Source organism: Opisthocomus hoazin, chromosome 3 (genome assembly GCF_030867145.1).
Source record: "Opisthocomus hoazin isolate bOpiHoa1 chromosome 3, bOpiHoa1.hap1, whole genome shotgun sequence".
Classification (NCBI taxonomy): Eukaryota; Metazoa; Chordata; class Aves; order Opisthocomiformes; family Opisthocomidae; genus Opisthocomus; species Opisthocomus hoazin.
The window spans coordinates 83,372,007-83,399,287 of NC_134416.1; the positions used below are offsets into that span (position 1 = coordinate 83,372,007).

At 41.2% G+C, this 27,281-nt stretch overlaps 1 protein-coding gene across 1 annotated transcript in view; it reads right to left on the reverse strand.

Annotated features, from left to right (window-relative positions):
* Positions 1–2,119: 2,119 nt before the first annotated feature.
* The window catches only part of SEMA5A (semaphorin 5A), a 446,528-nt gene continuing 421,366 nt past the window's right edge, over positions 2,120–27,281 (reverse strand). The window contains exon 22 of the mRNA XM_075416809.1: positions 2,120–2,171. Within this exon, the coding sequence (XP_075272924.1) occupies positions 2,152–2,171 (20 nt within the window). The 3' untranslated portion in view covers positions 2,120–2,151. The remainder of the gene's footprint in view (positions 2,172–27,281) is intronic.

Here is a 27,281-nt window from a genome sequence, read left to right on the forward strand (position 1 = left end):
AGCAGTGTTCTCTTCAGAAGGCAGCCATGGATGAAGAGAGTGAGATCCTAGTGATACCCCAGCTTTAAAATGAGTATGACGTGCATGGCATGGAATACTGTATTGGTCAATATCAGGTCACCTGTTCTTTCTGCCCATCCTTGCAAAATGCGACCCTTTGCAGCTCCTCACTTGCTGGACCTAAGAGGTCTATCGGTGGCCTTGGCTGCTATAGCAATAATTACAAACAGGGGCCTTTTTCTACATTCTTTTCCTACAGTTAGCTCAGTATAACTATAAACATTAGGTGTTATCACCTTTGGAGTGAACACTGTCTGTAAAATACGCAGCCAGCTTCAGAAAAATACAGTTACTTAGAAGAATTTGGCTGTAAGGAAGATTCACTAAAAGACAATAATCGGTTCTGTTCTAACCAAAACCAGGACAGTGACCCATGTAGAAAAAGAAGAGAATGTATAAGCTAGGAAACAATTCTTTTCTCTTTCCTAAATCTGAACAACCCTTTTCCCTCTAAGCTACCCTTACTTTCCCATGGCATGTACAGTCTTGCAGAGAAATTAATCAGCCTGTGCAGAATTTTAAAAACTTAAGTGATGGAATGTCTACCTTTTCATATCTCAGCTGTATGTGTCTATATTTGGCTCCAGGCCACCCCTATCCCTTCATCAGACTGAGAACAATTATCTTTCTCCTGGACAGTGCTCTTTGATGGATATTTATTGATATACTCATCTATTCCCATCTCATTTTGCCCTAGCTACAAGGCAGTCCAAAGGCCTGCATGTCATCTGTCTCTTATTGTCTTAAAGACGTTTCATTTCCAGAGCTGTTGAAATTCACCAGTTAGAAATCGGCCCGATTCAAAAATCATTCACTTCAGAGAGCCTAAATTTAAGCCAGAATCATAACTGGAATTTCAGAGCAGCTGCACCTTCCCACCTACACAGAGTCATAAATCAAAACAAAAACATGAACAAGACACATTTAAACTTTTGAAAACTAAAGGAAGATTAACCCAGATTTTGAGATTCCCCTTCTACTCTCCCTCACAAAAATGTACACACATACAGATAAATAGAAGGGAGAAACTGCAGGATGAACAGCCACCTCTTCTTTCCAAATCTGTTGAAGAGATACATTTGATTTGCATCTTGCTATGTAAAGTGGTAGCAAAACTGGAAAAATCCTGTTAACTGTACCTCTTGTATCACTGTTTTGACAATGACAGGTTGAAATGAATCCCCACTAAACCCTCTGGAGAGGTCAGGTCATCAGCATTATGACATTCCGTTGATGAATCCACTGTTTCAGAGCAGCTACTGATCACGGAATCACAGAATCACAGACGATAGGGGTTGGAAGGGACCTCTGTGGATCATCTAGTCCAACCCCCCTGCCGAAGCAGGGTCACCTAGAGCAAGCTGCACAGGACTTTGTCCAGGCGGGTCTTGAATATCTCCAGAGAAGGAGAATCCACAACTTCTCTGGGCAACCTGTTCCAGTGCTCAGTGAAACTGTTTTATCTTTGATAACCTCACAATTAATACTCCAGGCCCGTACGATTTGCAAGCCACCTGATGCTCATGACACCAGGGCCATTTGGCCTTTCTCATTTCTTCTCTCTTCTGGAAGTGAATTTAATGCTTTTCCTCCCAGGACCAATGTCTGATAATAGTTCAGGTTCACTGTTGATTTCCTAATCAGAAGGAAAACATACCAGAGGTGGTGTGCGTTTATCTTTAGAGTGAAATTTCTCTCACAAGCTTTGGAGATATTCTTCTGATAAACATGATCCTTTCCTCCACTGTCTGTAGTACAGCAAATCAAATTAAGCATTGGTATTTTAAGACATGTTGAGCAGTACATGCCTGAATTCAGCTACACTTTTGCAACAGGTTTCCATGATGAAAGCATTGCATCCCAAGTGGCAAACTGCATTCCTTTCATCTTGTAAGATTTCACTCTTAAAAAAAAAAAGACGACAAGACTCAGAAAATTAAAACTGTAGCAGAAAGGAAGCTTTAAAATTTTAACAACTACTTGTAAATTACAGAAAAAATTTGATAGTGTTTTTGAATGCTACTGAAATAGAGGCAGCATTCCATGTTTTGGTATGGCTTCTCTCTTAACTGTTCAGGTCCTTACAGGCTCTTACATAGCACTTTTGCGTCCTGCAAAACAACAAAAGTACAACCCAGAATTAGAACAAGGTGAAGAAATAGCCTTTATCTTACAAAAACAAAACAAAAAAATGTCATGACAGTATGCCACCTTCAACATACAGAAGAACATAAAATGTAAGCCAAAGCATTGCATAGACAATGGAAGTTATTGTTCCAGGGAAATAGAATCAGTGTTTCTGGTAACCATTCCTAAACGCTTTAACTGCTCAAAAATGCACATAGCCAAACGGAAGCTATTTCTAGCTGACATCTTCTACATTATGACTAACCATGGTATATTATTGTCAAAGTTCATTATGTATATCACAGAGTGTGTAAACCAGATGACATACATATATCAAGGCTAACACCTAATCAGAAGCATGAGTGTGAAACAAGCAAAAAAAGAGGAAAAAAGTTGACATCTATTTCACTGGAAGAAGAACAAAAATATGTCATATTTTGGATCACCATCTTTGCAAGCATCCTTATAAGTCAGGTTGGAAAGAACTGCTCAACAAATAATTAATGAGAACGTCCCAGATGTCTTCTGCTACTTCCACTGATTCTATTTAGGTAAAGCAGTCATGTTTAATCTCTGCATATGTTAAATCAACTAGCTGGATTTTCAAGCCAAAAGGAGAAGTAAAATAGTTATTTCACAGACACATTGCACTCTTATTTATGCGTATTCACTCTCAGAACCACAAGGGTTGTTTCAAAGTTACGCTGAAATGTAAGCTGTGAACTGTTGAAGTATGATCGTTAGAGTTTTGTCAGAAGTGTTTGTGTTCTGTGTTCGAATTTTTTTTTAAAGTTTATTTAAAAAAACAACTTTGTAAACTGATTCTTATTCTAGAAAGATGGAGGCCTAAGATGTCAGATATTTGTTACTTGAAATATTTTGTTAAATAATGACCCTAAAAAAGAGTGACCTAATAAATTGTCTAATTTTAAAGTCACAGTCCTAATTCAAAGCTCTCTTCCTGTCTTCTTTACTGATAGGTACCAGCTTGTTGCATAATTTCTAAGTAATTGTATCCTGATTTGAAAATACCCAATATCGCAGTCTAAATAATATATCAAACATCAAGCTGACTCCTGATGTACTGTTCTCAGGCGCAAGCAATGGGAAGAACAAGTTTGCAATCCGTGGAGAAGAGAGGCTTTTTACATTCAAACAGTTTACTGACTCAACTATTCATCAAGCCTTGATATCACCAGACGGAAAATATTTTGATGTTGTTCAATATTAGTGCCTAGCAGATAATACCTAAACTCATCTACAGATATTTCTTGCAACCTTTTTGTAGAATAGGCTTCCTTTTTGCTTAGGGACTTTGGGAACATAACGTGTTTATTTTAGATTTTATAATCATCAGTATTCATATAAAATTTCTTCTTTTTATAAGACAGCCTTTCTACACAGTACATTGCAGAGAGAGGAAACTGAATTAGTAGGGTTATGCATTTCCTGGAATAATACAAAAGTCATTACAGGAAAATAACTGAAATTTGGTGGTAAAATATCTGGCTTGGAGCAGACACATGTAACAGCTATCATTGTCATTGCATTTTTGAATAATAACTATTAGGTTCAAAGTTTTTAGCTGAATGTATCAAACAAGTTCAAAGTAAGCAGTAGAGAAACAACTTCTATCTAGAAGATGTTTTCAGCAAGTGGGGTTTTTTTAATCCAGTTAGAAAAACATTGTCCAGAGTACTTGGTCTTCAAAGAGGTAATCCTCTTTATGTTAATTATATTAAATAGTTGCATTAATTTTTACCCAAGGGCTTCAAGTGAGACACATACATGCACACGCATGTGCACGCACACATGCACACTTACACACATCCAAGATTTGCAGCCTAAGACTGAAAAATCTCAGGGAATAGCTGATCATTGAATCATATAAGCTTTGAGTCAGGTGCTACTTTAAGAACGTGTAAGCTCAGGGTGGCAATGTACTTCTTAGCGTTGCTTATTTGTGATTCATGAATCTCTCTGTTCCCAGTGATAAATGCATTCTAGTGTGAAGAAGATGATCATAGTGTGTCACTGTGTGACTTAGATGGAGGTCCGTTAACTTCGTCTTCTATGCAGAAGTGGTTATCCACTGGAACCACAGAATCACAGAATGGTAGGGGTTGGAAGGGACCTCTGTGGAGCATCTAGTCCAACCCTCCTGCCGAAGCAGGGACACCTACAGCAGGCTGCAAAGGACCTTGTCCAGGCGGGTCTTGAATATCTCCAGAGAGGGAGACTCCACAACCTCCCTGGGCAGCCTGTTCCAGTGCTCCGTCACCCTCAGAGTGAAGAAGTTCTTCCTTATGTTCAGATGGCACTCCCATGCTTCAGTTTGTGCCCATTGCCCCTTGTCCTGTTACCGGGCACCACTGAAAAGAGTTTGGGGCCATCCTCCTGACACCCACCATTAAGATATTTATAAGCATTTATTAGGTCCCCTCGCAGCCTTCTCTTCTTCATGCTGAACAAGCCCAGTTCCCTCAGCCTTTCCTCATAGGAGAGATGCTCCAGTCCCCTCATGATCTTTGTAGGCCTCTGCTGGACTGTCTCCAGTAGTTCCTCAAAAGGGAGGAAAAAAATAACATAATTCCCTCCTTCACAGTAGTCTCTTCCAGATTGACTGGACCTCCTGAAATAGATCTGTAGCTGATGGAAACACTGATTGTTGTATCTGACCCACTGCGGGTTTTTTGGTGAGATTGGCAGAACGAGTTCTACATCTTGCCTTCAACAAATGCCACAGAACACCGCTTCGGGAAAAGTAGGAATAAGACAACCCTGTAGAATATATTTAGCCCTAACAATTTCCTATCCTACAGTTGTTTTCAGATAAGGGATGTCCAGAGGCAAACACTGGAACAGGTTGGCCAGAGAAGTTGTGTATGCCCCCTCCCTGGAAGTGTTCAAGATCAGGTTGGATGGAGCTCTGAGCAACCTGGTCTAGTGGAAGATGCCCCTGCTCATGGCAGAAGAGTTGGAACCAGATGATCTTTAAGATCCCTTCCAACACTTACCATTCTATGATTCTATGATTTTTGTGTTCAACACCACCAAATAGATTTCTATTCCATGAATTTGTCAAGCCTGCCTTGGAATCGAAGAAAAACTCCAATACCTACAACCACCTTTGGCAACAAGTTCCATAGATCTATCTCCAGTTGTGGGAAGAACTTTCTCTTTTTGTTTGCTAAGAAAGTTGGTTGTACTGGGCTTATATGCACCGGCTTTATTTGAAAATTGCTCACATAGGTTTTGTTTGATGCCCCTGGGTCAGAACTCACCCTCCTAGCAACAGTCAGTTTGAAGATCATGATCATTTTATAGGTGATTACACTTATTTTTTTATTGTGTAACACTTAAAGTTCATTTACAGTGAAATTGCTCTGCTATTTATTGTCATATCATGTATTCCCTGAGGAATACTTACCTCTTTAGAATTTGTCCTCTTTTTTGCTACGCCAAACAATGTAATATCATTAATGCATTTTGCTACCTAAATGAATATGTGGAACTGTACAGATCCCAACACAGATCTCGTAGTTGCCCCTCATTAAGCAACAGATATGGGGCTTTGGAATGTGAGGGACTGGCCACAGAGGATGTGGGTGAAGGTGAGGCTCCATCCAGGGGGTTGCCTAGAACGAGTCAGACAGCCCCAATAATTACGACTGTCTCAACTAAGAAAAAAAGGAGGGTCATTGTCATAGGTGATTCCTTTCTGGGGGGAACAGAGGGCCCGATCTGCCGACCGGACCCATCCCACAGGGAAGTCTGCTGCCTCCCTGGGGCCCGGGTTAAGGATGTTGCGAAGAAACTCCCTGGTCTGGTGCGGCCTTGTGATTACTACCCCCTCTTGGTAATGCAGGTTGGCGGGGACGAGGTAGCAGAAAGAAGTCCCTAAGCCATCAAAAGGGACTTCAGGGCACTGGGGCGACTGGTTGAGGGATCAGGGGCGCAGGTGGTGTTTTTCTCCATCCCATCAGTGGCAGGGGACAGCACTGAAAGGGGCAGGAAAACTCACCTGGTTAACAGGTGGCTCAGGGACTGGTGCCATCAGTCAAATTTTGGCTTCTTTGATCATCGGGAGGTGTACACAGCACCGGGCCTGCTGGCAACAAGTGGAACTCAGCTATCACAAAGGGGAAAAAGAATTCTTGGCCACGAGCTGGCAGGGCTCATTGAGAGGGCTTTAAACTAGGTTCGAAGGGGGAAGGGGATATTGCCCAGCTCACTAGGGATGAGCCTAGGCTTGGAGTGCCAAGGCCAGGGGTGAGATTGACAGCCCAGCTCAAGTGTGTTTACACCAATGCACGTAGCATGGGCAATAAACAGGAGGAGCTGGAAGCCATTATACAGCAGGACGGCTACGACTTGGTCACCATCACAGAAACATGGTGGGACAACTCACATGACTGGCATACTGTCATAAATGGCTACAGACTCTTTAGGAAAGACAGACCAACAAGGAGAGGTGGGGGAGTTGCTCTATATGTGAGGGAGCAACTGGAATGCATTGAGCTTGGCCTGGGGGCAAATGAGGAACAAGTTGAAAGCTTGTGGGTTAGAATTAAGGGACAGGCTCACACGGGTGACATTACGGTGGGTGTATACTACAGGCCACCTGACCAGGAGGAGGAGGTTGATGAGGCCTTCTACAGGTAGCTGCAAGCAGCCTCACAGTCACAGGCCCTGGTTCTCATGGGGGACTTCAACCACCCTGACATCAGCTGGGAAGACCATACAGCTAGGCAGGTGCAATCCAGGACGTTCCTACAGAGCATCGATGATAACTTTCTGATGCAAGTGGTGGAGGAACCAACAAGGAAAGGCGTGCTGCTGGACCTCGTGTTAACAAACAAGGAGGGACTGGTGGAGGATGTGAAGGTTGGAGGTAGACTCGGCTGCAGTGACCATGAAATGGTGGAGTTCAGGATCCTGCGTGGAGGAAGCAGGGCGATAAGCAGGATCAAAACCCTGGACCTCAGGAGGGCTGACTTTGGCCTCTTCAAGGAGCTACTGGGAGGAATCCCGTGGGCCAGGGCTCTCGAAGGCAGGGGGGTCCATGAGTGCTGGTCGCTCTTTAAACAACACTTCTTCCATGCACAGGAGCAATGCATCCCCTTGAGAAAGAAATTTAGCAAAGGAGGCAGGAGACCTGCATGGTTAAACAAGGAGCTTCTAGCGGAGATCAGGCAGAAGAGAAAGGTCCATGGAATGTGGAAAGAGGGACAGGCCACTTGGGAAGAGTACAGAAACGTGGTGAGAGCATGCAGGGATGCGACGAGGAAGGCCAAGGCTCACCTGGAATTGAAGCTGGCAAGGGATGTCAAAAACAACAAGAAGGGCTTCTTCAACTACATCAGCAGCAAAAGGAAGGCTAGGGACAATGTGGGGCCGCTGCTGAATGAGGCGGGTGTCCTGGTGATGGAGGATGCGGAGAAGGCAGAGCTAATGAATGCCTTCTTTGCCTCAGTCTTCAGTGCCAAGGCAGGCCCTCAGGAATCCCAGACCCGGGAGGTAAGAGAAGAAGCCTACAAAGAGGACGACTTTCCCTTGGTCGAGGAGGACTGTGTGAGGGATCGCTTAAATGATCTGGATGTCCACAAATCCATGGGCCCCGATGGAATGCACCCACGAGTGCTGAGGGAGCTGGCGGATGTCATTGCTGAGCCACTCTCCATCATCTTTGAGAGGTCCTGGAGGACAGGAGAGGTGCCCGAGGACTGGAGAAAGGCCAATGTCACTCCAATCTTCAAAAAGGGCAAGAAGGAGGACCCAGGGAACTACAGGGCGGTCAGCCTCACCTCCATCCCGGGTAAGGTGATGGAGCAGCTTATCCTCGAGGCCATCATGAAGCAAGTGGAAGAAAAGAAGGTTATCAGGAGTAGTGAGCATGGATTCACCAAGGGGAAATCATGCCTGACCAATCTGATAGCTTTCTACGATGACATGACTGGCTGGGTAGACGAAGGGAGAGCCGTGGATGTTGTCTACCTTGACTTCAGCAAGACTTTCGACACAGTCTCCCATGATGTCCTCCTAGGGAAGCTGAGGAAGTGTGGGCTGGATGAGTGGTTGGTGAAGTGGATAGAGAACTGGCTGAATGGCAGAACTCAGAGGGTTGTCATCAGCGGCGCTGAGTCTAGTTGGAGGCTGGTGACAAGTGGTGTCCCTCAGGGGTCAGTACTGGGCCCAGTCTTGTTTAACTTCTTCATCAACGACCTGGATGAAGAGTTAGAATGTACCCTCAGCAAGTTTGCTGACGACACCAAACAGGGAGGTGTGGTAGACACACCAGAAGGCTGTGCTGCCATTCAGCGTGACCTGGATAGGCTGGAAAGCTGGGCAGAGAGGAACCTGATGAGGTTCAACAAGGGCAAGTGCAGGGTCCTGCACCTGGGGAGGAACAACCTCATGCACCAGTACAGGCTTGGGGTGGACCTGCTGGAGAGCAGCTCTGTGGAGAGGGACCTGGGTGTCCTGGTGGACGACAGGTTAACCATGAGCCAGCAGTGTGCCCTGGCTGCCAAGAAAGCCAATGGGATCCTGGGGTGCATCAAGAAGACTGTGGCCAGCAGGACGAGGGAGGTTCTCCTTCCCCTCTACACTGCCCTGGTGAGGCCTCATCTGGAGTACTGTGTCCAGTTCTGGGCTCCCCAGTTCAAGAAAGATGAAGAGCTACTGGAGAGAGTCCAGCGGAGGGCTACGAGGATGGTGAGGGGACTGGAGCATCTCCCCTACGAGGAGAGGTTGAGGGAGCTGGGCTTGTTCAGCCTGAAGAAGAGAAGGCTGCGAGGGGACCTTATAAATGCCTACAAATATCTGAAGGGTGGGTGTCAGGAGGATGGGGCCAAGCTCTTTTCAGTGGTGCCCAGTGACAGGACAAGGGGCAATGGGCACAAACTGAGGCACAGGAAGTTCCGTCTGAACATGAGGAAGAACTTCTTCACTCTGAGGGTGACAGAGCACTGGAACAGGCTGCCCAGGGAGGCTGTGGAGTCTCCTTCTCTGGAGATATTCAAGACCTGCCTGGACAAGATCCTGTGCAGCCTACTGTGGGTGACCCTGCTTCGGCAGGGCGGTTGGACTAGATGACCCACAGAGGTCCCTTCCAACCCCTATTATTCTGTGATTCTGTGATTCTGTGATTCATTCCTTCCTTGCAAGAACTGGTTGTTTCTTCATCTTGTGTGTTTTCTGACTTGTATGCAGCAAGCGCCTTCCCTCTGGGCTTGCACAGCATTGCAATACTTAGCTTTAAAGCAACTGGCTTTTATCCATTTGCTTTTAATTCCTTCAGAGAACCCTAATGGGTTTACAAAGGAGGATTTTGCTTTACAGACTTCCTGTTGACTCTTTCCCATTGGGAAGAGATCATACTCATCCATGTGCCTGCTAATTCTGTTCTGTATTAATTTGTGCTTAGTCTAATTCTCACCAGAAACATCTTAGTTTCAAAAGCCAACTAGATTGTTGTTTTCCATCTGATTCTGATGGAAGGGAGTGGGAAGGAAGCAAGTTACTTGGAGGCAGGAGGAAAGACACAAATCTTCTGAGTTTTAGTACTCATGATGTAAAAATATTTGGGAAAACTGCTACTCTGTATTCTTATTATTTACCATTTAGCATCAGAAGCTCAAACTAGTGATAGTGACAGCTGTATAGTTTGAAAGTTCTTTTTGAGTGACACTGCCCCTCTTTTCAGAATACTAGTTAATCTCATTACAATCAGCAACAATTCTGGCACTACCAAACAATGGAAAATATGATTGGAAAGTTAAAACAAAATCAAGAAATTTTCATTCTTTCTACAATGAAAATGTATCATAAGCTATTGTGTGTATTTATCTGTGAATCTGAAAATTGCACAGTGGCCTCATAGTTGAATAAACAACTAAAAAGCCAAGCCTCGTGATCTAAAAATCTTCATGAGAGCTTTCAGTTTTAGATACAAATTGGTATTGGACTCCTTATGTTTTGCTCTTATATGACAGTTTATGGTTTTTTGCTGCATGGGTTCAGCCCTTATAAAATGCAGAGGACACTTGTCTTCTAAATTAAATGGAAGACAACAAAGATGCTTCTAGGAGAATGAAGACCAGGATAAAATGGCCAGCATATCATTTACATGTGCAGTTAGGTGAGGTATAAACAAATAAAGCCTCTGTGATGATGAGTAAAATACAAACTAAAAAAAAAACAGAAGAGGGAAAAAAAGACTTTTCTCTGTTGAGATCTTTTCTTCTCTCTTCAAGGTAGGAGAATGTTTTTCTTACTTTGTCACAGTGATTTATTTTGCAACACTGAGCTAAAATTTGCCGCATGTATGAATGCAGTTTTTAAATTCCTTGCCCCTAGGAGCATGCTGGGGACGAGGTCTTCTTCACTTGTCAAATGTAGCTAATACTAACTTATTAACAGTCTAATAACATAGGACCTGAGCTCTTTATTTTCTTTATTTTCTTCAGTACAATAATGAAGTTATTAGACGTGTGGTGACTCATAACACTAGTCTCGAATACATCTTCTCTGTAAATCTATAGGGCCTGTTTGTGATTGTGGTGCTACAACAATAGTTTATGGACAGTATCTGGGAGGACATCCATCAGTAGTATCTATTAAAAATCTAATGCACAGAAACAGATGGTGTAACCTAGAAGTGATATTGTCATGCTTTTAGCAGTCTTATAACAAGACACTTGAGAATCCAAGTATTTTATACCAAATTTGAACAACCCAACACCATCGGAGAGGCCTCCAATGGAACATTTATAGCAGAGTGCCCTAGAAGGAGCAATACAAATTGGGAAACACTGATGCTCAGATGTGTTTAATGCTCTGTGACACAGTAGCTAGCATTATGTTGTGCATCTGGGGAATGTCTGACAAACTTATTGATAGTCAACAGAAGAATGAGTTTATACATTAATGTTGCTCATACAAGAAATGTTGCATCTGGACATGGTCCAGAGCCTGTTGATGTCAGTAGGGATATTTCTTCTGCCTGAAGTGATTTCATTTCACTTCCTATTCATTGCAGGAACGCAAACTGTGTCTTAGGTACTTATTAGGTGCTTGAATGTGATTTAGTCTACAATTCAAATCAAGCAACAGGTGCATTGTGTGATTGTCTACAAGCTGTTTGCTCTGTAAATTCATGTTGTCTCTTCCACATAAATAATCCAGTAGTTCTGTAATCTTGCAAAATAGGTATTTTAATATTCCTTATTTCCAGCATCAATGCAATGATGAGCCTGATTTTCACCTGCAATGTAATGAACAGGTATTGATATCTTTCAATTAGTTCCAAGATAGCTCGGTAACATTTTTCTTTAGCACATTAGTTTTTTTCTGAAGAAGGAAAAAAGCAATTAATAAAAATTGACTTAATGGCTTGATGCATATACTAACCTGATTTTAGTGGGTTTTTTTCCCCAAGATGTACTGACTGCTTGCTTTTTTGTTTAACTACCTTGCTGATCAATTTATATTTTCCTCTTTGGGATTTCTAAGTCTGAAGAAGTATGAGAGTGTCTAGCATCTTAGCAATAACTGTGACTGATGGAACTCTATAATTTTAAGGGTGAAGTTAGAAACTAAAGAAGCAATAATTTCCAAGGGAATCCATAAAACCAGTTTTCCTTCTTCCCCCTCTCTCCTGATTCCTCAAAAAACACTGAGATAGCAAATGGCCTGTATAATCTAAGTTACCTGTAAAATTCCATCCGCACAGCTTAATTACTCACCACGGGGATTCCAAGAATGTATAGAAGCAAATTTACATTGGTTTATAGAAATATTTATTTTGTGTCTTTTGACAAACTGAGGTATCATTCTGCCAGATGATATTTTCGGGTAATAATTTTGCGCTTCCACTTGCTCATCAGGTTTCTTATTTATTGAGGGTGTTCAAAGTTCTCAGAAAATTTAGGCTATAACATGAAGTTACCAATACAGTTTTAAGTTGCCCATTTTTTTATAGAATGATAGAATTATAGAATGGTAAGTGTTGGAAGGGACCTTAAAGATCATTTAGTTCCAACCCCCCTGCCATGAACAAGGATATTTTTGTTTTTTTCAAAGTGATAAAGGAGCTTCTGAAGTTCTAATTGATGTTCATTTTATGAATAGTCAAGTAGATCTGCTAACTGAAATAGTTATGTGAGACATGTGTAAGGACCACTACAGGAAAAACAAAGAACAAGTTTAAAATCCTAAATAATAATTAAAAAATGAACTTTAATTGTTAGGAAATTTAGCAAAAAGAAACTTCATTCAGTTTCCAGATTAAATCTAATTATGATCTGTTATATATTTGTTTTGTTCTACTCTTGTCATTTGACTCGTGTCTGATTTTTTTAGTTTAGAAAATCAGTTATTGTAAGAGAAGAAGTTATTTGGTTATCATCTGCTATACTGTGCCTTTCACAAAAAAGTCCTTTGCATTATTTCTATTTCCTCTTCATCTTCATGACTTTTTTTATACTTTTCTTCAAAATTTGTTCTTACCCTTTTTCATCCTGTTGAGATTATACCAATGATCTTCTAGTTGTCTTGGTAATATTTTTCTTGGCTTCTTAAGTACAAGTATTGCATTTTCAAAAGTTCAGGGATACGGTACTGATCCCAGTTCTGTTAGAATACTTCATTCTGAGACCACAACTTTGTGTGCTAATAATAGAATTCTGTGATGATAATTTCTGTCTCTTCGGACATATCTCTGTATTGGGTTTGCAGGCCAAGTTTTTGGGAGTGAAGGAGCTGCAGGGGTGGCTTGTGTGAGAAGCTGCAGAAGCTTCCCCCATGTCTGATAGAGCCAGTGCCAGACGGCTCCAGCACGGAGCCGCCACTGGCCAAAGCTGAGCCAATTGGCAACGGTGATAGCGCCTCTGGGATAGCATATTTGAAAAGGTGTAAAAAAACCTGCACCACAGCAAATGCAGCAGGAGAGAGGAGTGAGAATATGTGGGAGAAACCACCCTGCAGACACCAAGGTCAGTGAAGAAAGAGGGGGAGGAGGTGCTCCAGGCGCCAGAGCAGAGATTCCCCTGCAGCCCATGGAGGTCCACAGTGGAGCAGATCTCCACCTGCAGCCCGGGAAGGACCCCATGCCGGAGCAGGTGGATGTCTGAAGGCAGCTGTGACCTCGTGGGGAGCCCATGCTGGAGCAGGCTCCTGCCAGGACCTGCGGACCAGTGGAGAGAGGAGCCTGCACCGGAGCAGGTTTGCTGGCAGGGCTTGTGACCCTGTGGAGAATCCATGCTGGACCAGTCTGTTCCTAAAGGGCTGCAGAGGTAGGGGGAGAGGGTTATTTTCCAAGGGATGAAAAAGCATTTTGAAGGAAGAGGAGCTTCCAGATGGAAGTAGCGAGTAAGAAGTTGGGAGACTGCGGTTCAAGGATAGGATGTGGAGAGCTGGAAAATGACGATCAAGCCTCAGAAGAACAAAAAGCAAACTTCCTATGGGTCAGAAAGGATTGTGCATTTCAATTTCTCAGACTTTTAGTTTCTATAACACAATTCCTTAGCATGCCTGGCCCTATCACAGTGCCAGCTCTATTTAGGCAGCCTTCAGGAGTTCCCTGTAAACTCCCCATAGTTGGGAGGCTAGAAAGTCTGGGCTTTTTGTGGCAGCAAGGGATCAGCCAAGCAGTACTTTTTTCTTTTATAGACAAGGACTCCTGGTCTCACTGAGACAGAGCCTTTTCTGACTTGCTGCTAGAGTTAGATCTCACAGGACAGTCAGTAGAAATACAAACTTGTCTGTGGTTATCACAACCTATCCGTCTTTCAGAGCTGTGAGATACTGTAAATCACCTGATTAGCAGTGTCTTGCTTCTGTGACAGGCAGGGACTTCAGTCCATACTTCCTGCATAAATAGAACCATATTTCTGCATGCTTTCCACGTAAGACTGCTTACACTGATGTACTTGGGAGAGGCTCTCATTGGCTTAGTGGTACCGGTATCATAAGTTCAGATCCAGACCGAGATTCAGATGCCTAAGATGTTATCTAATCACAATTTAAATGCTCAAGGTGTAAATCTTTGGAGCCTCCTGTAGGTAGCCTCTTCTAGCTCTTGAGGCATCCAAATTTCTTAAGCACCTCAGCTTTTGATATCGACTTCCATGTTTCCTTACTGAGAAAATGAGCCCTGAACTTTGTCAGCGCTACTCAGAGTTGCCACTGTAGCAACAATATGGCCCAGTGAATTCACAGTTCTTACAGTAGGGGTGGGACTGTAGATTTCATCATACCTGGTAAGGATATTCTGAGGAATACTATGTTCTAGTTTGATCATTTGCCTGCTGACTTTGGTGCTGACTTCTCTCCTTAAATCTGAATTGAGTCAACCGAAAAAAACAGAGAGAAACACTATCCTAACCTTGTCCATACCTTTGGGATTAGGGTTTGTTCCCAGTGGAGTCTATGATTCAGTCTTGGGTCACTGCCCAAAGAAAGGAAATGAATTTTACTCTTTCCTGCTCCACTGGATGACTGCATTAAAGGGGACTTTCCACTGACATGCCTTACATTTTACAGAAAAGAAAGGGAAACTTCCTCCCAAGAATGGAAGAGTCCAAAGACATTCCCCTACCTTACCCAATACCCATTGACTACTGTAGGTTTTCATCTGAGCATGCTGATTCTGTTGATACGCTCACCAGGGCGCAGATACACAAATATTAGAGCTAAAATCCACCCAGTTCACAGTGTCCATGCCTGAGCCTTCATTTTTTTCTTGGGTATTCTAAGTGGGTTTAGTAGGTTCACGAGAATAACAGATTGCTTTGTTTAGTCCCTAGATTCTGTCCCTTAGACTACATCATGCCCTACAGTTTTCCCAGAGCCTCCTGTGTGCTGTCATACCTCACATCCAATATTCTGTATACTGATTATAACCTTGGGAAAAAGCCTGTGAAGAAAGTGTTGTGGATCAAAGCCATGATGACAGCAAAGAAACCAGTTCTGTCAGGGAGCAGCAAGGGTGAGATACTTCGTACAGAAAGGGCAGCCAGGAGCTAAGTGTGGCAGTAAGGCAAGGCAGAGGTGGTGGTGGTGGAGGGAGACCCACCGCACAAGGGAAAGGAGAGCAGGGCAGGCACAGTGATGATAACCTGGTTCAGCCAAAGTTTGGTGATCAGTCCTCAGTGACAAGGCAGGTTGGTGGTCAGACTAGGAAGACCATTCCCCAGGCCAGTGTCAGATCTGGCTCAATGAAGGACATGGCAAGACACAGCCGTAGCTGCAACATCTCTCAGGCAGAAACCAAGCGCAAGAGTCTGAGCTAATGAAGGAGGAAGAGGCCTCTGCTGAGGCTACTCAAGGCCAGGCAGCTATGTTGCCTACGTTGGCCCAGGCAGCCTAGCCCTGGGAGGAAGAGGATCTTGACACTGGCACAAGGAGCATTAGAAAAGTTCAAAAGAACATCTGAGAAAACCTAGCAGATACTGGACTGTGATTCTGCAACTTTCAAAACTTTTTTTTGTTAAAGAAGGAGTTATTTGTGATACCTTTCTCCCTTTGGTGCCAGTAATGAGCTTATGAATTTATTTTCCTGTCAGGCTGGTGCTACTGTCCTACACATACTGTGTGTCCTGGCTTTGCGGTGGAAGATGCTGAACAATTAGAGTGTGCTAGACTGGATATATCTTATTTTTCAGAGACTACGGGTTCACTACGAAATGGTTCATTTCAGCACTTACTTTCATGCAGCAGAAATAGAAAACTGAACACTTATCAAATAAATACTTCTATGTACTCCAAAACCACCACCGTCTTGTCTTAATTTTAGCAAGGTCTGAAATGTCCTTTAACAACTTCTTTCTTATTTGTGTAATCATTTGTTAATAAAGCCTAAGCTTTGGAATCTGGCCGCTGTATTCAGAAGTACTTTTGACAGTTCCTCATGCTTTACTCACTTTTCTGCCAGTTATTGAAAAGCACGTAAAGAATATGCTTTTAAACAAGTCAGTAGAAGAAAGTTATGTCCTTTGTCACAAAATGTTTTTTTTCCCCAGCATTGTCTTGCTCTTCTTTCAAAATCATTCCACTCTTTTTAGCAACTTCCTGTTGGCTTCCTACAGTGTTTTCTGAGTAGAAGCTGATCCAGTTACAGATTAGAAGTACCAAGCATGAATTGTCTCTCTACATAAATTCTATTTCGGTCAGAAATGCTTCTTCGATTCATGGGAGCCACGTGCAGAAAACTGGAGCAGGTAGTTAAAAGACATTCATGGCAGTATGTTGATACTTGCACAAAATTACCATTTAAATTTATGTTTGTTCAATTTGTTTTTTTTAAATAGTGCACTTTTTGAACTATTGTAAGGGGACTTTCAAAATCATAGTAATCAAATATATGGAATTCAATAGTGACTAACTTTGGTTGGATTATTTTATGGAAATCTCGTTACTTAAAGTTTATTTTTTCTTGGGACTCTGGTCTGCCCTTAGATATTTGAGTTAAGCTACTGTGGGATTCTAAAAGAACAAGGTTACAATGTCTGTAACACATACCTATAATACAGGGGATTTGACACTACAGTAATACATTATCTACAAATAATTGCAGCTTTTAGCAGCCCTGGATTTAGTCCAGCCTGTACTGATTGTTTTATTTGGCACCAGTTTAGGAGTCCAGGAGGCTGGAATGGCATGATGTCACCTTTCTCAAGCAGTGTTTAGCTCAGCCCTGAATCCCATATATCAAACTTGTCCTCTGGGCGTGCTAACCTTTTTTATGCCCACTCAAGGCAGTATCCTTGAAACTCTTTCTAGCTAGACAGAAATTATGATCTACTCTATGTTTCCAACCCAGTGTTTTAAAATACTTTGTTTTCATTCCATTGTCCATATTGGTTATTTTGACAGCAAAGTGCTTTGTGGGAAGGAGGGCTAAGTGACCATTACAGAGAATTTGAATATCCTAAGAAGGAATGAAAGAAATATGTTTCCTCTCAAGAAATGTTTCATATTTTAGTCTCTTCAACTCATCATCTGGTTTTGAAATGGATTTTTTTATAGCAGTGGGTCTTCTAGTTCATAAGGATTTTTTTAACATTTAAAGTATAAATTCTGGTTTCTGCATAGTAGTACTTACATTAAGTATATTGTCTTCTATAATTTTTTATGTCATATTCATCTCATTAAAGCACTTCCTAAATAAAGTCTGAAGGAATGTAATTAACATGTGCCATATGTTTGTTTTTTCAGCCTCTCTCTCACAGGGAAGAATGAGTGCAGTGGAATATTTTTCTTCTCATGTTATTTAATTAGACACACACAAACTATTCTGAGCTTCTATAGGACAAGAAAAGATATTAAAAAAGAAGTCTTCCCTTGATACCAGAAGTTTATAAAGTCTGTGAAAGTGTCTGTTTTACATTATACAGTCCTCAGTTTGTCCCTGTCTGAAGTACGTGTTCTCCACAGGTAAACTGCATTGTTTTTGCCAGAATGACAAAGCCGGTGACCACAGCTTACCTGAGAATTATGGGCAAAAATTTTTACACTGATACCACTTTCATATATATAGAGATAACACTTTGTATTTCTTTAAAGTAAATAGAACCACCTGCAAAGTTCCAAACATTGCTACTTTGAAAAACATCTCCTCCAGGAACAGCAAAAATATGAGTCTGTCTTTGTAGCATTCTCTCTACACTTACATCTTTGAAAAAAAGGCAGCCTAATCCTCAGTTGTTCTAAGTGTTAAGTATTACATTATTCAGAAAAATATTCCCAAATGCAATAAGAAAATTTAAACGAGCTGGCCTGTGGTACTTTTTTTACCTGCTTTAGTTTAGAGGATGAATTCCATATTTTTTTGTAATATAAGGACTTTCAGACTCTTTACAGTTATTTTATTGAAATAATTGGACAAACCCACATTTACATTTATACAACATTGAAGTGAATCAGAAAACAGAAAGGTACGAATATTATACCCTAACCCTAAACACAACTCTGTCAGGGAGAAATTCAGACATGATGCACTCGCCAAGCCACTTTCTATCATCTATCAGCTGTCCTGGCTAACTGGGGAGGTCCCAGTTGACTGGAAGTTAGCTGATGTGATGCCCATCTACAAAAATGGTCAGGAGGAGGTACTTGGGAACTACAGGCCCATCAGCCTGACCTCAGTACAGGGGAAGGTTATAGAGCGGTTCATCTTGAATGTCATCACATGGCACACACAGGACAACCAGGTGATCGGGCCCAGTCGGCATGGGTTTATGAAAGGCAGGTCCTGCCTGACTAACCTGATGTCCTTCTATGACCAGGTGACCTGCCTAGTGGATGAGCGAAAGGCTGTGGATGTTGTCTACCTAGACTTTTGCAAAGCCTTTGACACCGTTTCCCACAGCATTCTCCTGGAGAAACTCTTTGCTTATGGCTTGGATGGATGTACACTTCTCTGGGTAAAAAATACGGCTGGATGGCAGAGCCCAAAGAGTTGTGGTGAATGGAGTTAAATTCAGTTGGCAGACCGTCATGAGTGGTGTTCCCCAAGGCTCAGTTTTGGGGCCAGTTATGTTTAACGAATTTATCGATGATTTGGATGAGGGGATCCAGTGCACCCTCAGTAAATTTGCAAGTAACACCATGTTGGGTGGGAGTGTCGACCTGCTCGAGGGTAGGAAGGTTCTGCAGAAGGATTTGAATAGACTGGATCAATGGACAGAGGTCAACTGTATGAAGTTCAATAAGACTAAGTGCTATGTCCTGCACTTGGGTCACAACAACCCCATGCAACGTGACAGGCTTGGGGAAGTGTGGCTGGAAAGCTGCCCAGCAGAAAAGTACACTGAGGTTTTGGTCAGTAGTTGGCTGAACATGAGCTGGCAGTGTGGTGACCATAAAGGCTAGGACACAAGTCTTATAAGGACCAGCTGAGGGCACCAGGGTTGTTCAGTCTGGAGAAAAGAAGGCTGAGGGGAGACCTTATCGCTCTCTACAGCTACCTAAAAGGAGGTTGTAGAAAGATGGGTGTCAGTCTCTTCTCCCAAGTAAAAGGCAATAGGACAAGGTGAAATGGCCTCAAGGTGTGTCAGAGGATGTTTAGGTTGGATACTAGGAAAACATCTCTTCACTGAAAGAGTGATCAGATATTGGAATAGGCTGCCCAGGGAAGTGGTTGCGGCACCATCTCTGGAGGTATTTAAAAGACATACAGATATGGAGTTTAGGAATATGGTTTAGTGGTGAAATTGACAGTGTTAGGTTAATGGTTGGACTCGATGTTCTTGAAGGTCTGCTCCCACCTAAATGATTCTACGATCTTATTTAGAGACTATTACAGCTGTGACACTATCACACAATGTAGATATGCAACTGGACTCTATTATGTGGTGCTAACAAGGGTTAGCATGGAGCTAAAGTCTCATAATCTTTTCTCCCAGATGAACCAACACCAGATACCTAAGCCTAATTTCATTAATTGGCACATATCACCTACTCCAAGTAGCTTTTTCCTCAGTCTTTTTATATTGCCTTGCTGTTTCTTCTTCACGTGTTTCAACGAGAGGTCCTTAAGGTAAACATTGAAAAGAAACCCAAAGTATTTTATGAAAGATTGCAACATAGGAAGTGTAAAGAAGGAAATACAGCAACTTAAAGAAGAGTTTGAAAATCCACCAGCTAGAATTGCCGCATTTGTTCAAATGGCTTTTTACTCTAATCCTTGTGTTTAGATCCAGCCCACAGTGGAAAGCAACGAATTCTCAGAGCTGACAGGTTTACTTCCGCTGTTGCCGGTAGACAGAAAACAGGCTGGAATTAGACACATCATTGAAACAGGCTAACGTTCTCCCATGGCTCATGTCCAAATGGGTTATTTGAACAAAGGCAAAGAATTGTGAAAATTGTTGCTATAAGAATAGGCATTATGACAATAGGCTTACTTGGATCTCCATCTTCCTTGGCATTTTTGTCTCATCTTGCTTTAATTCACTGCACATTTATCTTTTTAGCACCAGAAACTGCTTTTTCTTTCTTTATGTCAACACTGCTGCCACTGTGATGGTTGTTCCGAAGCATTGCACAAATCATTTACTGCTAAGGATTTTAGGACTGCAATTTCTGTTTTCCAGTCCTTCCTCAGAGAGCAGTAATTCTCAATCTGATCAATAGTATTCTGGTACCTAAAACAAATGAATATTAAATATTTATGGACTTAAATTTATTGTAGATCAGCACCTCCAATGGAAGAATTTTAGGCAGCGAAGAAAAGTGGTTTTTAAAACTACAGCTTTAGTGACGTTTCTATCCACATTTATTCAGTTGTCTATGCTACTTATCGTGTTTACTCAGCTTGCATAGTCATCTCTCTCTTTGTTCTGTCACTTTACCTGATCCAGTTTGGTACAACCAGGATTGATCAGTACCATTATTACTCTCATTTTCCATCTGCTTTGCTTTGCCACCCAAGGACATCCTTTTATATCTATTGCAATTAAGCAATTGCTATTTCATTCAACTGCTTGTATTTTCTAAGCAATTGATTCACATTATTAGATACCAGCATTTAGATCCTACTTGGTTTTTAATGATTATCCTCTGTTCCTGCCCTTTTCTGATTGTCATCCAACTGCTGCTAATTATTTACCATGAATTACTTATAACTACCATTCTTTCCCAATATCTATCTTTTGCCACTCAACTTTCAACATTTTACTTTGGAATTTGCATTGAATTTTGTACAACAGCTACTCCAAATCCTTCGCTGCGTCAGCTCTGTGGATCCTTACCTGAAAACCCTTTGCTTTGTCGCCTTAAATGACTACTGAATGGGGTTTACTTTCTTCGCTATTTGCTGTATAGAAAAATAGGAGAAGTGATACAGCAAGTGTTATTTGACATCAGGGGGATTCTTATAAACGTATGTAAATGCCTGAAGGGAGGGTGCAAAGAATAAGGACCTAGGCTTTTTTTCAGCGCTGCCTAGTGACAGGACCAGCGGTTCCCTCTGAACATCAGGAAATGCTTTTTTACTGGAGGAGTGACGGAGCACTGACACCCATTGCCCAGAGAGGTTGTGGAGTCTCCTGCCTTGGAGACATTCAAAAGCCATCTGGACATTGTCCTGGGCAATCGCATCTGGGTGGCCCTGCTTGAGCAGGAAGTTGGACCAGATGACCTCCAGAGGTCTGTTCCAGCCTCTATCTTTCTGTGACTATCGATCAGCAATTAATCCTGTAGACCAGCTCAAAAGAAAAAGGACTTTCATCAAGAAACTTCCCCCCTTCCAGAAAGCTTGTCACTCTTCCTCATGAAAAATAAAGCTCCCTAAATGCATCTCAGCTCCCCTGCCTTCTGCACCTGATGTTTCATCTTCTGACCCATTTGAAATACTTCAGAAATATTCATCATCTCAAAACGTTGTTTTGTTTCCTTTTTGCAGCTAGAACTGGAGTGTAACATAGTTAATGGGGCAAGAGTTGTCCACTTTTTTGATCCCCAGTCAATATTCCAGATATCAAACTCTGTTCCCTTTCTATTTATTTCTCTTTCCCCTTTGGGCCACTAGACTTGGTTGCTTGGAGGTCTGTGCTTTAAAGGTCTTCTTTCCTGACAGTGATATAATACAGATTGAACTGGGTATTATAAAATGTAATACCTAGGAAACTGTAGTTTAATAGTTTGGGGGAAAGCTGTGTAATTTCTTAGCTTTCGTATGCTGTCATGACAAAAGGGAGGATGAGTGAAATTTAACTATTGAAAGGTTGGGTTAGAAAGCTACCTTTCACATTAAATACGCTTTCAGAAGTTTTTTTTTTTGATGTCCAACTCCATGGTACATAGAGAATATATAACTGAAGACAGAAACTTTTTTTTTCTATGAATATGTCTGATGAAGAAGAATAATCTTGATAAATGCCAAAGAAAGTTCCTAAAGAAAGCGCTAATAGACAATTTTCTCATTCGTAACAACGCTGCATCATGTTTGACACTTTCAGCCTGAGCTTTGTCAGTGGTTAGTTATTAGTGGCAAGTAACTGAAGCCACAAGATTTGGTTAAGACAGTAACAGAGAGGAAACATGGGTAAAAACTGAAATGACAAGACAGAATTGCTAACTGAAGTGTGATGCAAAGTGAAACACAAAAATGATTTTTCATTGTATTACTCAATGTATAACTGTAACATTCACACAGTGGAATTCTGCTCACTGTTTGGTTTGCACACAGAGAGCTCCAACATAGCACTGAGATATATCTCAAAATTAAATTATCAAAGCATATTAATGCTTCTTCTTACTCTTAATGTTTTCAATTTGAAATTGATTTCCCTCAGGTTGAACACAAATATGCAAACATTAGTCCCTGTCTGTGATTAATTTCAAATGTTTTCTTTAACTGACAAAGCACAATGCCATAAAACAAAATATTGTGATGCATGGTAATGGCAACATACTATGCTATTAGTCCTTTAATATTTGAATGATATATTTTCATTCAAACTTAGAAAAAATAAGTGTTCTTGGCCAGGTACCAAATGAGGGATGCTTCATCACCGGAAGTTAAAAGTCTAATCACATTTTAAACAACGAAGAGGCTCCTTGAATTAGAAACAGGCAGATAATCTTAGCTGTAGGTGTTATAGGGAAGCTATAACAAAGACGCATGCTTGCTGTGATGCACTCTGTTCAAGGAGTGTTCAAGGCTCAGCAAAATTTTAGAATTAATTTAACTGTTGGGTAGCTCTCTGCACACTAATCCATTTCTGGCAGGATTATTTTGAACACTTACAACCTCTGAGTGGCTTCACAAATTTTTCATATCTTTTATTAGCCATTGCCACCATTCTTTTTCTCCTTTCTGACTCCATCAAGAAAAAAATGGCCTGACAGTTAAGGACGGAAGTGTTTAAGCTTGGGCTACTGACATCCTTGATGTTGCAAATCCAATGTGGTTAGAAATGGCTGATTTTCAGCCAATGAAGAGTGGCACTTTCCCTCCACCTGCTCTTTGCTATAGCATGAAGCACTTCATTTCTAGTTTTATCCTTCAGTCCTCAAAACTGACAGTTCAACATTATCAGTTAATGGAAAAATAATTTTCTGCAATTTAACTGTGAATGGTGTTTTCTTGTTCCTCTAAAGATTCTGCAGACAAATTTTTGGCACAAAGACAGCCTGCAAGCATAACAGTTATGGATAAATGATAGAAAGCCTTCCTTGAAAATGTGTGCTAAACATTAAAAACTTTCTTTTAGAAAATGACAGGGTACAAAAATATCTAGGAATTTTGATATGGGTTCCTCTCAAAATAAAGTAGATGAAGCTCTGCTTGGAATCTCTCTCACAACGTCTATGAAAATTAAACAACTTTCTTACTCAGCATAGCTATGATTTCTACTCTGTTTTAATATGTACCTGTTCCCGTCCTTTCCTTCACTAACCCTCCATTTGCTTCTTCTAGGCAGAAGCAATAACCTTTATGGCACATGAAATGCCTCTCAAAAAACTTAAATCAATTTCCAAGAACTCTTTCAAATATCTGACACCCATCTCCTAGAAACTTTTAGTACAGACTTGTTATATTCTGTTTCTGTTCAATGGAAAAAATAATATTGTCTGTCTAAAAAGACAAGAAATGGTAAAATCTTCATCTTACACAAAATTGGGTGAAAGGCTGCTACATCAACATTGGTATTTAAACGCAAATAGACAGAATCACAATATTCGGTCTCTCTTTTGACAGATACATATTTTGTGCCTTAGATGCGCATTTAGGTGTTCATTTGACTGATTGACATTAGCTATTTGCAGAAACAGGAAGGAAAAAAATGAATCCTTCTGAAAAGAGATTTGTAAAGGCCAAGATTTTTCTGATCTTAGAACTATTAAACATGTCCAAAACAATTTGTGAAAATGGCTCCTTTTACCAGTGTGAAGCAGGAACCTTTGAAAGTAGAAAACAGATGAAAGTCACAGGTGCTGCAACACGTATGCAGACCTTTCAAGATGTTAGGATGCTTTTAGGCCAAAACTCCTATGAGTAAAAGGTCATTGTGCACAGCATCAGATCTTACCTGGCCACAAGTTTCAACACTTTTTGTCCAAGAAAAGTAATTTTAGCGCGGCTTTCTGCTGCTAGCCACTGATTTCCAGATGAGATTACGTGTTTACACAGCTCGTGAATGTGTAGCATATGGTTGACTTCATGACAAATAGAATCTTCTTTATGTCTAATGAAGCATTATTTGTACAGTTTTCCACCTGCTTATTAGGCTGCACAGCACAGACAGACCAAAGTGTGCGTCTGAAGCTAAAGAGCACGGACTAACTGTAGAATCAAATCCACTACCCAAAAAGTGGAACTAAAGTAAAAAAAAAAAACACCACACAAAAAAACAAAACCAAAAAAAACAGGGAAAAAGCATCTACAAGGTTCAGCTCTCCCTGGATTCATGGTGTCCGCCCTTCCAGGTTAGTTTCAGTCCATTCAGTGACTTCATGAGTGGCAGCAAATCTTACCCTGTCCCTTCCGGGCCCTAGGATGGTCTCTTTTTCACTTCACTGCCATGGTTGTTAGCTCCCTGCTGCTCTCAAAATGTTCTCTCTTGGTATGAACTGCAAGCCTCCGTGGTGTGCTGTGATTCTTCTGCCTCCCTCAGTACTCTCTCCAGTGTTCTTCAAGCATTTTCTCCAACATCTTCATCCTCTTTCAACAGAAGGTGAGCTAACCCAGTTTGCATGTTCTTAAAGGGACACAATACAGTTGCTAGCCAAAAAAAAAAGTCCAGTCCCAAATTCTAATATGAGCAGATTTCACTTACAACCTTAACCAAAAGACCATCCATCTCAGCTCATGAAGAGCCCTTTCTATGGACAGGAAACATTAATTTTACTTTCATTTGGATAAGTATACACTGAAGGACTGCATTCCTGCTGGTGAAGAAGCTTTAAAACAGCCAATGAGAACTAATCAAGCCAGAGAATGCCTGCAGTCCTGCACACTGAAGTCATCAGAACTTCATAAATAAAACATGGAAATAAAGCTTTGCTTTTAGTAGAATTTATTTTTGCAGAGGGGAGGTAAGAAAAATCTAATATATACCTGCAGTTAAAAGATTCATAACAAAGAAGAATGTGGAATTTTATGTCAGATTTTACCACAGAAGTTAGAGTTGTCTTTTAAATGTCTTTTTTTTTCTGTGGACATTTATTCTGATGAAGATTATATGACATACCAAAGTAGGGCAAGGCAGAGAAAAGAAAAGGAGAAAGGAAATAATTTTTGAGGTGGGATAAAAATCTGTGTCTGATCCAGAACCAGAACATAATGAAAAGCAGAGATAATGCAATACTGAGTGGCAATGTAATAACTGAGAACTCAGAATAGCTGGCTGTTTTTAGACAGTTAACAGTACAATATTGCTTGCCTCTGTGAGAAGGCAGATTACAGGGTCCTGGTGGTGAAACCTGGAACGTTTCCATTGCACTAGCGAAGGTGGGTCATAGTTAATCTGCTGTGTACACACAAGTTTGCAATGGTGGCTAACTGAACTGGGAGATGTTTACTGAAGTCTTTCTGCAGAGGCAGAAGAGTGCAGGTAGTGGAAAAATGCCGAAGTCAGACCAAGTGCAGAAAAAGGCTTGAAAAGTTTCACAGACACCATGGACCTACTTAGAGAAATTTAATAGAAGAGAGGAATAGGCAAACATGCTTTGTACCAGACACTGTTTCAGCGTAACAAGCTCAAAATGGACGGGGCACTGTGATTCTGCAGAAGTTACCACTCTGCGCCCTAGCAGAGCTCTCAGGCAGAAGGAATACTTCAGAGTGGTACAGAAACGGAAACAGGAGAAAGAACATAGAGCTGGAGACTTCAGTTCAAGATGTCTTCCCTTCTGTTTTTATCTTAAATAATGAAGGTGTTCAGAAACTTTCTGCAAAGCCTAGCTTTCTGAACTTTGTGTTGTTCTTCTGCCAATTGATCCAGAGGTACACCACACATGGGAGCCTTTTGGCCAGGAGAAGAAGGGAAGGATCTGGGAAACAAGCTTATTTTGGCCTTCGTAGCTTTTTCTTTTTAAAAATAAAAATTTTGTGTAGATTGTATTTGGTATGAAAAACGACAAGCAATGGGAACACCGTGACTAAAAGGTATAGGAAATGCTTTCCTGCCTTCCAGCTGGTGTGCTTATAATACATCAATTGATATTAAAGCTGAAGTCCAGGTAAACTTATGTCGAGCCCAGAGTGATGTTCCAAGCGTATGAAATGAAAACTGCAGAAAATACTCTCTCACACTGATTCCAGCTATGAGCATTAACCCTACTCTTATGGAAGATGGTCAGTGAGAAATTTCTTGAAGGTGTGCACCATGAGGTTCTTCGACTTCTCCCTTCCCATCCCATGCTTTTACAGAAAACTTATTACTGATTTCTTCTAGCAAAAAAAACAACCAGTACTGCCTTTTATTACTTTCTTTCTGCACAAAGAACAAGCAGAGTTAATTACTAGAATAAAAAGTATAAATCTCTTTTTTATTTTTGCATGAGACAGCAAATGACTCCCATTTGCTGAAAAAATGACAATGCTGTGGGCCAAATGGACTCCAACACAATATTGATTAGGACTATTATAGCCCATCAAGAAATAAATGGGACAGCAATTTCAAAAATGCTCTTGTATTTTGTGTAATAGAAAGAGAAAGACAAATGATTTGACACAGAAACAGCCAAAGCAACTGGCATTGCAGATGAAAATTATGGACATTGACATGGATATGGTATGGCCAAGGAATCTATGAAAAAGAGATTTGCAAATAATATTGTTTAGTTAATTTATTCTTATATAAGTATCTGTATGAGAATTAATTAATACTTTTAAAAGCACTTTAAAGATATCTGAATGTTCAAAACCAAACGAGTTTAGAGATTCTGTCCAAACAGCTGGAATATTTCCAGCTCCTGCAGAGCTGCATGAAGCCTTGGGGGTTGGACTAGATGACCCACAGAGGTCCCTTCCAACCCCTACTATTCTGTGATTCTGTGATTCTCTTTTCATGCGCACATCATCCTACAGGGAACATGACATTCATCAGAAATGGTATGATGGTTCCTGAATTGCCTTGGCT